Genomic DNA, 13738 nt, shown 5'->3' with positions numbered 1-13738 from the left:
AAAAGCTTAATATTTATTTGTTTACTTTATTAAACATTTCTTTCAATGTAAGTTGTTTAAGTTGCTTCGTTTTTTATGTGATAATACATTCTCTTTAATTCTATAAACAGACATAATTTTTTGTTCAGTTACAAAGTTCCATTGTTCAAGTCCTATAATTGCTGTGTCGAGAATACCGACTAATTTGCCAATCGAAATTTTTTCATTTTCAATAACCTCTGTAACTTTCTTCGCTATCGGAAGCAAATTATAATGACGAGGAATTTGAATTAAATCATATCAAAGACGGAGTACATCGAGATGAAATACTAAATTTAGTAAGGAATTATAAGCCAAATAAAATAAAAACATCTGCCCTGAAGATAAGGATAGTGCTGACAGATCAACTTCCAATTCATTGCGCGCCGCCGCGTTAAAGATAAACAAAGTTTAGATAAAAAAACGTTAAAGTTTAGATAAACAAAGGATATGCCTTTATCCATTTTCTGCAGCAATTCCACATTTTGTTTAATGGACTTCGAAACATACTTGCGCTTTGTAGGTCCTTTACATATTAGTAAATATATATCAGAAATTCTATCTGACATAATCAAAAGTTCAAGCTTACTTTTATAAAATTGCTCTAACAGTCTGCAAAAAATAATAAGCCGAATCCAATTTGAAGATTAAGGAACAACGCAATCTGCAACTGAATTAGATAATTTTAGCTTAGCTTATACTGTCCGTTATACATTAAACGCACATTCGTAAACGTATTTTGCGCACACGGATATTCGCAGCCGTAAAGGTCTTATGCGCATGCGTCAACGCGACACATGCGCAGAAAGTTTGTAGCTTTGAGGTCCGGACTATAGATCATTCCGGATTATGGTTGTCCGAATTAATGACATTTGACTGTAGAATCATATGTTGTAACTTATTAGTGTTTATGACCCTAGTGGCTTCTATTGGAAGTTTTACATCGTCACGAAATAATTCTTTGGCTATATCTAGTTCAGTCAAGAAAACAGATACATTAATATCTTTAATGTATTTTTCAAACTACTTTGAGTTTCTTTATCTAGCAGACCTCTAAGCCATTTAAAAGTCCTTATATGTTAACAAAACACTGTAATTGTTCAAATCTCTCTGATAAAAAATTAATAGTACTGTCCAGTTATTACACTGAATATATGATTTTTACATTTTTTTTTTTTTTTTTTTTTTTTTTTTTTCTGGTTCACCAGCATTTAGAACCTTGTCAGTGCACTTGTATTCAAACAGTCTTCTTTATCTTATTCTTTTACTTTTAAAAATGATACATCTACTTCTTTTGATGACTAGCGCCTTTTTCATATCATTTGTACAATAATCATTTAAATAATCAATGGCATTTATTAGTGAAACTGCAGTTCCATAAAAGTGTTCTGCATAGATTCAATGATAACATTTACCTTATGTAACACATCTTATGAGACATTTATCATAACTAGAAAACTATTATCTTCTATTTTTCAGAGCATTCAATCCCCCCACAGAGGCAGAAAAGAAAACACTGTACTGTGCAGTACCCCCCCCCCAAAAGTGGATTTCTGGGAACTTTCTGCGCTGTCTTTAAGCACTAACTATAGCCAATGGCATCCATGCGGTACACAAAACACACATGGATTTGCTTTCACACATGGGGACAATTTTATTTTTAAAGTCTAGGTTGTTGTTTCTCAGAAAATAAAGTACACTTTCATATAATCTTTGATCTGTAGCTTTTATAACACGCTTATAGTTAACAAAATGTTCCTTTGTTGCAATATCTTCTAAACCTAAAAAACATATTGTAAATAAAAGCGTACATACATACTTACATATACACTGAAGTGACAAAAGTCATGGGATACTTCTAATATTTTGTCGGTCCTCCTTTTGCCCAGCGAAGTGCAGGAGCTCAACGTGGCATGGACTCAACAAGTTGTTGGAAGTCCCCTGCAGGAATATTGAGACATGCTGCCTCTATAGACGTCCATAATTGTGAAAGTGTTGAAGGTGCAAGGTTTTGGGCACGAACTGACCTCTCGATGATGTCCCATAAATGTTCGATGGGATTCATGTCGGCTGATCTAGGTGGTCAGATCATTCGCTGGAATTGTCCAGAATGTTCTTCTAACCAATCGCGAACAATTGTGGCCTGGTGACATGGCGCATTGTCATCCATAAAAATCCCATCGTTGTTTGAGTACGTGAAGTCCATGAACGGCTGTAAGTGATCTCCAAGTAGCTGAAGGTATCCATTTCCAGTCAATGATCGGTTCAGTTGCACCAGAGGACCGAGTCCATGCAGTGTAAAAACAGCCCAGACCATTATGGAACCACCACCAGCTTGAACAGTGCCTTGTTGGCAACTTGGGTCCATGGCTTCGTGGGGTCTGCGCCACACTCGAACCCTACCATCAGCTCTTACCAACTGAAATCGTGACTCATCTGACCAAGCCACGGTTTTCCATTGGTTTAGGGGCCAACCGATACACTCACAAGCCCACAAGAGTCGCTGCAGGCGATGTCGTGCTGTCAGTTAAGGAACTCGAGCCGGTCTTCTGCTGGCATAGCCCAAGGAAGACAAATTTCGCCGCACTGTCCTATCGGACATGTCCCTCATACGTCCCACATTGATTTCTGCAGTGTTGCTTGTCTGTGAACATTGACAACTCTATGCAGATGTCGCTGGTCTCAGTCGTTAAGTGCAGGTGGTCGGCCACTGCGCTGTCCATGGTGGGATGTTATGACTGAAATTAGATACTCTCGGCACACTCTTGACCCTGTGGATCTCGGAATGTTGAATTTCCTAACGATATCCGAAATGGAATGACCCATGCGTCTAGCTCCAACTACCATTCTGCGTTCAAAGTCTGTTAATTCTCTTTGTGCGGCCATAATCACGTCAAAGCCTCTTCACATGAATAACTTGAACACAAATGAAAGCCCTGCCAAAGCACTTTGCATTCATACGTTTTCTACGTGATACTACTGCCATCTGTATATTTGCATATTGCTATCCCATGACTTTTGTCACTTCAGTGTATAATACATAACTTATATCTGGTACACAGTCTAAAATAAGACTAAAATAATTTGTTGACTGAGCTCAGCTAATACTATTTTCCTGAACAGAATTTGTCTACAAAATGATTATTTTACTCTGAACATTTTATGGGAATAGTGAACTTAAGTTATGTTTCTTCAGATAAAAATCACATAAGCATTCACTTTTTATTAAAACAAATTGTCCAAGTAGTTCACTTAGACCTAAAAAATTCCCAATATGTGGTGTAAATAATGTACCTAAAGTTCTACTAAAAGTCATAGTACGTTCAGCTAAATAGTGAGTAATATTCATTAAACATTCTAAAACTTTTCACCAATGCTCTTTGTCACTTGTGAACAAAGCTCCTTATTAATAATTTTATTAATCTGTATTTACAGTGATGTGTCAAGCATGTCTTCATTGCAGACATTGAATGAAGATGACACAATAATAAAAATTAAAAATTTCCCAAGACTAAACTTTCAACTGCGTTACAGCTGTGATTTTGAACTTATAATTCATGCATACAGTTTTTATTTTCTTCAGAAGGTAGAATATTTTTTGTAGCTTTGATCTCACAGTCATTACATGACATATTTGGACATATATATGTAGCTGAAGCTGAAGAACTTGAGCTGTTGAGTATCTCACTATTTGACTTAAAAAAAAAAAAGAAAAAAAAAAAAAAAAAAAGGTAAAAGTATAGTTTAGGGTACCCCTTTGCGAAACTTGGCGATTTTTGGCATTACATGGATACCGATTTTGTGCAATGCTTTGACTCATTATTTTGGCTTGTGAAGTGGAGATTTTTGCAAACTCGGTATCCATGTACACATCAACTTATTTTTGCACAAAAATGGCATTGCGCACTCCTTTGACTTTATCCATGTACACGTCGACCTATTTTCACTTAAAAAAAAATCCCAGAATTGCAGAAACTGATTTTGTGCAATGCTTTGACTCAGCGATTTTTGCAACAAGACAAACAATTGAACAAACTCGGTATCCATGTATACATCAACTTATTTTTGCACAAAAATGGCATTGCGCACTCCTTTGACTTTATCCATGTACACGTCGACCTATTTTCACTTAAAAAAAAATCCCAGAATTGCAGAAACTGGCATTGAGCACTCCCTTTACTTTGTACACATCAATATATTTTCACTTAAAAAGTCAAAGGAGCACCAAAGTCTACAATATAGGCAAACAAAAAAAAATACATAATCTCAATAAAATACATTTTAAACCAAACAATAAAATAACATAAAAAAGGGAAAACATGTTATACATTTAAGCGCTACCAAAAGCAAATATTCACTTACCATGACTTTCGAGTTCGATTCGTACACCCAGAGCCACGTAAAAATCAAAATATCAATCATACTCAAATGACTCAAACCAGGTACTCTTTCTGATCGAACGCTTCACATAGTGACCATCTGAACCTTTCTTCCTACAAACCCATTCAAACCCATCTAAATGGTTTTACCACAGACCACAAAAAAGCTTACAAAACATCCCATGATTCAAAATTTCCAGAATCATGCACCCGATTACGTCACAATAGGGTTTCCATAACATTCAAGTACTCAGGCTTCCATAAATGAAACAACAACTTGGCAATAAATCAAACAACAACTTTGCCATAATACAAAGGGTACCTAAAGTCTACTCTACCCCCCCTCCAAATTGATATCTTCGGGAAATTCTTGACTGCTTCTTCTAATTGAATTTTCTGTTTTCAAAGCTCGATAACATTTTTGGATTCATTTTGCAATTTCTGGAGTAGAAAAAAATTAAATAAAAATAAATTGTTTACAGAAAACAAATAAAAATAATACAGTACATTATAAATGACAGGGGGGGAGTCTCAAAAACAAACACAAAATGCTTTTTTTAACATTCGGACATAGACATAAAAGTGTTAAAAATGTCAGGATGAGAAAAATTTGTATTTATTATTTTCACTTTCGGGGGGGGGGAGATTCTTGATAGTCTGTTGGGCAACTGGGAGCCCATGTTGGAAGTACCTTAAACTGACACCATCTCAGTAGAATTACACATTCAGTATTCTTGAAGATAAAAAATTCAATAAAAAAAATACTTTTTTGATAAAGTTAACACCTTTTTAAATAAAAATGCAACAAAATGCACTTTTTACATGTCATCATTTTAATGATGGTTTCCAATAACAACATGAAATACAAAATAAAGAGGTGACTTGAAACGAAGACTTACGATTTTAATTCCTCAGATAATTCAAAATCAGGCTTGCACCAGTTTGGATCAAAATCGATATGTTTTACCAAATCACCTGAAATAAAAAATTTTAATAAGCAATGAGAATCAAAATATTACTTAAACAGTGAAATATTTATTTCATGCTATGCCAGAAACTCTAATACCATATAAAAAAACATTACTTTATGCTTATCTTTGCCCCTTCCCCCCCAAAAAAGTTACCAATTATTTGCAATTGTATCAAGTGGTGAAAATACCTGTTTGGCTAGCATTTCAGCTTATAGGCACTGAATTCATGAATATTAATACGAAGAAACATTGTTTGTTAGAGTTGACTTTTAGAGTACCCCTTGTATTATCGCGGAATTGTTGTTTGATTTATTGCCAAGTTGTAGTCTCATTTATGACAACCTGAGTAGTTGAATGCTATGGAAACCCTATTATGATGTAATTTGTTGCGGTGAATTTGAATCATGGGAAAAAATTTGGAAAGTGTGTGTCGGATTTTGGATAAGGGCTTGTTTGTGATGGATTAGTACGTTGTTATTTTGTGGTTTACACGATAAATTGCCTGAATGTGGTAAGATTAATTTGAAGTTTCTGTAGGATTTGGAATAAAAGGGAAAAAAGCATTAATTGACTGGTATGTAAATGAAGGTTTACTTAGTAGTCATTATTAAGTGTCCTGTTGGAGGAATGAAATGTGTATGGTCGAACATCAGATATTTTCGAACAAAGGATATTTTTTACTCTTATTTTTGTGAATTTATGTGGCGACACAAGTATACAGATAATTTTGGGAAGTGTTTGGAAGCTGTTAAGGAATTATGCTTGATTAACGACGCGTAAATTCGTAAATAAGGTAAGTGGATATTTCTTTCGTGTAGTGCTAAGATGAATTTCCTTTTTTATGTTATTTTATTATTTGATTTAAAATGTAGTTTATTCAGATTATATATTTTTTTGTTGGCTGCTCCTTTGACTTTTTAAATAAATATAGTTCGATGTGTAGATGGACAAAGTCAAGGGAGTGCGCAAAGCCTAGTTTGTGAAATTCTCTGATTTTTGTTAAATGAAAATAGGTCTATGGATAAAGTCAAGAGAGTGTGCAATGCCATTTTTATGCAATTCTGGGATTTTTTTTAAAGTGAAAATAAGTCGATGTGTACATGGATACCGAGTTTGTGCAATTCTTTGTCTTGTTGACTTTGTGTAGCTGCAATTTTTGCTCCAAAAATCTCTGCTATGCAAGCCAAAATAACAAGTCAAAGAATTGCACAAACTCGGTATCCATGTACCGCCAAAAATCGCCAAGGGGTACACTAAAATATACTTTTACCACATTACTGACAAAAAACAAAATTGGTTAATCTTTGTATTATGGTAACTTGGCGATTTTTTGGTGAAAATTTGGCAATCAACCCTGCTACAGCAACCTGCTAGTTTTGTTTTGGACGCCATTTTGTTTTCACGAAGTAAAGCCATGTTTTTTTTTTTTTTACTCAACATTTTTTCCAACAACCTGCTAGCCGAATTACGCTTATACTAGAACTTCTATGGAACAAAAATGCTTAATCATGACGAAGATTAGGTGCGAAATTGGGAGAAAGTGCAGAATCGCAAACTGCTTGCCGCGTTTTTAAGAATTGCATATGCACGGTATCATGCATGTACACGTCGACCTATTTTCACTTAAAAAACATCCAAGAATTGCACAAAAATGGCATTGCGCACACTCTTGACTTTATCCATATACACTGCTAAAGTCCTAGCTAGTAACTTTTATCGCCTTACCAAAATGTCGCTAAACTACCTGTTACCATATTCCAAAGATTAGCCTTACATTTTTATAGCCAATGGATAATCAGCAAAATGACAGTCAAGAATAAAACATACTTCTGCATGTTTGGGTTTGTTATTGCTATATGTATACTCTAACATTTGCTAAAAATGCAGAAAATTTACCAAATGTTTAAACTACAGTCAAAAGTCTTTAATCCGGACTCGTCGGGACTTCGGCGATTCCGGATTATAGATCATCAGTTTAAATCTGGTAAGATGGCATGCAGAAATTATAAAATTTAAAATATGAAACCGTAATTTATAAAATAATGAGCAATTATGATCTAAAGGGTATCAAAATTTACAAAAAAAGAAGCTTAATATTTATTTGTTTACTTTATTAAACATTTCGGCTGATCTTTGGAATATGGTAACTGGTACTTTGGCGACATTTTGGAGGCGATAAAGGTTACTACCTAAGACTTTGGTAATAATGTGAGAAGCACTCAGTTCCGATTACGCATTATTTTGTGTGAGGGAAATGAGAGATCATGAGATATGTCATGTGACATTAATGAACGAATTACAGTTGTTTAATCGGAAAAGGGGGAAATCTGGAAATTTCGTTTTTAGCTATATTCTGTGTTGTGTGAAACGCGACGTTAATGGACAAATTACAGTTCTTTAATCGGAAAAGGGGGTTAATTTGGAAAAGCTTCATTGTGTGTTGTGTGAAATAGTGTTGATTAATTTTCGGATTGCATGGCGCTATGTAAAGTGAATTCAAAATTTTTAATGCGTTTATCTGATAATAATAATAAGTTGAGATTGTATGAAAGGAAGGATATTACAAGTTTAAATGGCGGTGCAAGAAATATGGTGAAAATGGACATTTTGTGAAAAGGAGTGTAAGGAAGGGTACGTGGTTTGCTGAAAGTAGTTTGAGTATAGGTGAAATTTTATTAATTTCTTATTACTTGGTGAATAGACTTCCAGTTGACGAGTGGATTTAGGATTTAGAAATTAGCAGTAGTACTGCAGCGACGTAATGAAGATTCTGAAGAAGATTAGGTAAGTTAGTATTTTTAATCATTTGAGGATATTATTTTTATGCATTGTTCTAAATGCAAGGAGTAAATAAATTAAAATGGTATTATTTGAAAATTGTTATTAGCAATGATTTAGTTTAAAGTAATTAGGACTGTAATCTAATTTTCATTAATTTAATGTATGTTCTTATTTATATTTTAAGTAGCGTTTTTTAATTTAATTATATTTTAATTTAATGATCGTGATTTTGTGAGTTATATGTTTGTAGTATTTTGGAATATGTTTGAGTAGTATACGTTGAGTATTTTCATGCATTTTCGTGAAATTTTTCTAATTTATGAGAAAAAAGCAGTGTACATGGATATAGTGAAGATTGTGCGCAATGCCATTCTTGTGCAATTCTGGGATGTTTTTTTAAGTAAAAATAAGTCGACGTGTACATGGTTTAGTGATATTTTAATTAAATGATAGTTTTTTTGTGAATTTTATGTTTGTAGTAATTTGGTATACGTTTCAGTTGAAGTAAACGTGCATGGAAATAATTTAAATATTTGACAGTAAGTATTTTAACCATTTTTAACGTTTGCGGTATAAATTCATTGGTGACGTTTATAATATAATAGATAATTTAGAGGTAAAAGTTTTTGGATATTTTATTTATTTCATATGTGGAAACGCTCATCCTTGGAAAGGGTATATACTTTTTCGCGATCAGGTAATTTCATATATGTGCTTTTTACCGAGTTTAAAGATTCACAAAATTTTCCTGCATTTTCGTGCAAATTTTTGTAATTTATGAGAAAATAGCAGTGTAGATGGATAAAGTTAAGAGTGTGTGCAATGCCATTTTTGTGCAATTCTGGGATTTTTTTTTAAGTAAAAGTAAGTTGACGTGTACATGGTTTATGTGTATATGCGATTCTGAAAAACGCGGCAAGGAGTTTGCGATTCTGCACTTTTTCCCAATTTGGCAGTTAATATTTGTCATGATTAAGCAGTTTTGTTCCATAAAATTTCTAGCATAAGTGTAATTCGGATAGCAGATTGTTGGAAAAAGTGTTCAGTAAATAAAAAGAAAAGAAACATGTCTTTACTTCGTGAAGACAAAATGGCGGCGAAAAAAAAATAGAGGGTTGCTGTAGCAGAGTTGGTCGCCAAAAAATCGCCAAGTTACCATAATCCAAAGATTAACCAATTTATGTTATGTCTAAATGATGTTATCAATTGTCTGGCATATCCCAAACCATATTCCAAAGCGATGTTTGTGATACGTCATAAAATTCAAAGAATAATTTTATAAATTAAAACTTCATCAAATATATTTTTTTTAGTTCAGGATGAAAAATATTCATAACATATAAATATTGCTAAGACAAGCATGCTTTGTTCTGAAACATAAAAACATGTATCGAAAATAATATGGGAACATTTATTATGCATTACCAGAAAAAAACTGTTACCGCTTAATTGTAATATTTGTAAAAGCCAAGCAATATTTCAACTAAATTGTGTGCTTACATTAGAAATACTTTCCAGAATACAGAACAAAACTAACAGCCCTTTTTTTTTTAAGAACAAATTTCAAAATGTCCCATGTTTTTTTTAAAAAAAAAAAAAAGAATATATGCACATATGTCTTGAACTGTATATAAAAGCAACTTTTATATGAAAATGTGATGTAATGTTAAAGCTTACACAGTTTGTAACCGTGTTTACTAACAAACTCGGTCTGTAGCTGACTTTACTCAGTTTGTAACATTTTACTAATTAAACCTTACTCAGTTTGTAACTGACTTGTGCATATATCCATTACTACTACCCGACTTTTGGATTTTTGTAAATTTTCTTTGACTTTTAAAGTGAAAATAGGTCGATATGTACATGGATAAAGTCAAGGAAGTGCACAATGCCATTTTTGTGCAATTCTGGGATGTTTTTTTTAAGTGAAAATTGGTCGACGTGTACATGGATACCGAGTATGTGCAATTCTTAAAAACGCGCCAAGCAGTGGCCAATTCTGCACTTTTGTTACGTTTTTAACAGGAAAACGATTTTCTATGAATTCACAAATATTACAATTCTTATCATTTTCAAGTGACCAGAACACTAGTTTACAACTGGGTTATTTAAAATGCTTAAGATGGTTTGACAATTGGCAGTTGTTAGATATTTGGATCTCTAATCTATTAAACTGACTATCGGCTACGTGACTAAAACCACGAAGCATTTACAATTAGTTATTTGCAGTTCTATTCTGTGAGGTTCAAAAGGTTGCCTGCAATAGATTTTTTGGAAGCACTTCCGCACAGAACCCGGTAAATGTAAACATCGCCAACTTTGGCGATAAAAGTTCAAACCTGGTAACCCAACGCATTTATCCTATTCGCTTGTTCGAAGTTTGCAACCATTCCTCTTGGGTTCATTTTGTTGAATTATCACTGTCGTTGTTCGCATTTGCAGATTTATATTATTATTTTTTCTGAATTTTTTAACAACAAATAGATAGAAATATTTTCGTAGATAGATGCCGGTTCTCGGTTCGGGATGAAAGGAAGAAAATACGGCGGGAGGGGTGAATGCTAATTTGTAACACGGCTGTTCACGTTGTGTTCTTAATTATTAACAGCTCTAAGAACCAGCAATTTAAATAATTAAGTAATGCTTTTATTTTTATTATTGGTTATTGTCATCTAAAATTATGAGAATAAATCTATTTCCTGGCGTAAAATTTTAACAAGATAATTATTGTTAATGCTTTTCTAACAATAACCTTTCAAAGGATGGCAAGTGTGACATAAATAGATGATTAAGTTGAAATAAAAAAGATTATTGATTACCTAAGATGACAGAATAGTTTGATGCATCACCATGGTCATCAAAATTAGCAAACCACTGCTGGTGTTTATTGGAATATATTGTTTTCTGTGTTAACTGGAATTTAAGACAAATTTTTGTTTATCACATTTAACAGGTTAATTTCAGTACATTAATACTAATTTATATTTTTCAAATGAATTTTTATTTCCGTTATAAATGCTTATATATTGTCTTATACTTAATATATTCTTTTCTGTGCTAACTTGAATTTCATACTATTTTCATATATCACGCTTAACAAGTTAGTTTTATATCTACATGCTTATTATCTGTGAATTTTTACTACCATATGCTTAATATATTGTTTTGTCTGCTAACTTGAATTTACATGCACTAAAAATCACGTTTACAAAATATCACGTTTGCGGCTCGGCTCATCGCCGATGAACCGCGAGCTCGGCGAGTAAAAATGCAGCGGCGCCAACGGGTTCTCTGCGGATGAAAACCCGATTTTTTTCTACCGAACAAGCTTCAATTACAAACTCCTTCGTTTAATCCTAGTATCCGGTGCACACGGGATTTGGCGACTTTATGATGAGCAGTAAAAACCGGACATTGCGATGAGTAGTTAACGGGTCATTCAAAGAAAATATATAGTTAAACATAGTATATACTATGTATATAGTATATATGCTATGTATATACACACATAGTATATAGTGTATAGTATATATATATATATAGAGAGAGAGAGAGAGAGAGAGGATCATTTTTGGTGTTGGCGATAATTTTCAAAGTCGCGCCAAGGCTGCACCGTATACTAGGATTTTACCAACTCCTTTACAAAGGAATATCTGTCAATTCACAAACGATATTTTCCCATTTAATTAAAACAATTTTCAATATAAAACAAATTTCAATTGTAAAAGAAGCAGGAGACTATGTTATACTGCGCATTTCATGATACAATGTCTTTATAGCGCAATAAAACAGGTATGAAGCGTACAATATCCATATATTTACCACTTTTTTCAAATATATTAAACATTGGTCGTCTGTGCCATTCAAAAGGCAACCAATCAACTGGAGTTTTATATTTTCTTGGAGGTGGTTTGTCTTCATTTTCTGGTGGTGTTCCAGTCTGTAAAGAGTTGCACGTAGAGAAATTGGAAATTCCATTTCGCCGTCCATATGACGCAATTCTTAAAGGATAATTATACTGCTTAAAACATACTATTTTAAAGAAATCGGTCCGCAAAGAAATTGCTAACATAGTCATACACCTGGTTAAGTTTGCAAAACTTTTTTAATATAAACAATGCATAACCGTTGCCAGATTTGTTCCAACCAAAATTCCTTTTTAAACTGTTGTAATCAGACCCAGGGCTAAGGCTACTATAAAGTACGTGTAATATTAAGAGCATATGTATGTAACTATAATTTTTCCAAGTATAATAAAAAGTAACCATCAACAACAAATAAACTTATAAGTAAATAGTATCTGTAAATTCTGTATGTAAAGGTATTATTTTTATTTTTATTTATTTGTGTGTGTATTATTTTAAAGAAGAAGAAGAAAAAAAAAAAAAAAAATTAATGGAATTTTTTACTCTATTAAATCTATGAATCCCACAGTCATCTGAGCATTGAAGTAATTTTTATAGCATTCTGCACTTCATTCTAAAAGCATTATAATTTAAAGGTGTATATCTTGAATCAGTATTTAAAATCATAAAGTGTTTAGCAGCTTTTTCTGGAAACACACACAAAATAACATTTTTTTCACAAATTTGCTACAGTAATAGACGTTTGATTCCATGTGAGCAAAATTCAAATAACATATTAAAAATAAAAAAAAAAAATTAAAGATTAAACCTTATCCTAAATTAATGGAGGTTGAGGGATTTCCCTCAACCATATTAAGAATGTGGTTGAGGGAAAGCTCTTGTCAAAAAATACATTTTGAGATAAATAACATTATGCGTGTATTTAAAAGAAAAAATTGAAAATTCAATAAAGGAATTCAAAAAGAAAGCATTTTTAACTAAAAATACAAATTTGAAATATGATATGTGAAAATGTTTTAGAAACTTTTAAAATAACTTGAATCATACGAGAAATTTGGCAATTAAAAAAAAAAATACGAGAAAGAATCTGAACTGCAGACAAAAGAAGGGGGAAAAACCACACATCTTTATAGGAGTGCAGAAAAAAGCTGAAATTCGGATTCTCTAGAATGTTAAATTTTAGCGGACAGCGCTAAAGAGCCAAAGTTGCCGCTCCACACCTAAATTGCAACCCTAAAGCTTAGATTCAAAATGGCTGACGAGTCAGCCTGTATATCTAGTAGCTCTACCCAGGGCTAGTTCTTCAGGGAGACTGATGACGTATTTGGGTTCGCTTGCCAAGTTCTGCGCTTCAGTTTCTTGAGGATTTGCTTGAGAATCAAAAGGCTTTGAAGAATAATATAATAACCAACACAGCGCCGGATCTTTGATTTTTCTGATGTGGGGCCAAAGCTAAAACTGCCGCCCTCACCCATCATCTTTTAAGTTTCTCTAACAAGTTTTAATTTTTTTAATAAATATGAAATAGGCAGGATTTGAAGTAAAATTCTAAGCTCCATTTTATACTAAATTCCTTACGTGCTTTTTTTTTTGTTGTTATTGTTTTTGTTATAAAGGAAAAATACGTACCAAAGTGACATAATTAGAAAATCGTCCCCTCTTAGGAGAATCGATTTTCTGGACTTTCACGGATTTAATTTGGATTCAATCCTCTTAAACTCTG

General features: G+C 33.0%; 1 protein-coding gene across 1 annotated transcript in view; it reads right to left on the bottom strand.

Moving 5' to 3' along the window:
* The window catches only part of bonsai (28S ribosomal protein S15, mitochondrial), a 36966-nt gene extending 24663 nt beyond the window's left edge, over positions 1-12303 (bottom strand). Inside the window, exons 1-2 of the mRNA XM_035374873.2 lie at positions 11972-12303; positions 5297-5372 (exon numbers count right to left, since the gene is read on the bottom strand). Of these exons, the coding sequence (XP_035230764.1) occupies positions 5297-5372; positions 11972-12227 (332 nt within the window). The 5' untranslated portion in view covers positions 12228-12303. The remainder of the gene's footprint in view (positions 1-5296; positions 5373-11971) is intronic.
* Between the last annotated feature and the right edge of the window lie 1435 nt (positions 12304-13738).

Source organism: Stegodyphus dumicola, chromosome 7 (assembly GCF_044657685.1).
Source record: "Stegodyphus dumicola isolate Sdum_Otavi_A_Nest chromosome 7, ASM4465768v1".
Lineage (NCBI taxonomy): Eukaryota > Metazoa > Arthropoda > Arachnida > Araneae > Eresidae > Stegodyphus > Stegodyphus dumicola.
Note: the sequence above shows the minus strand (reverse complement) of the source record. Positions and strands in the feature narration are given on the sequence as shown.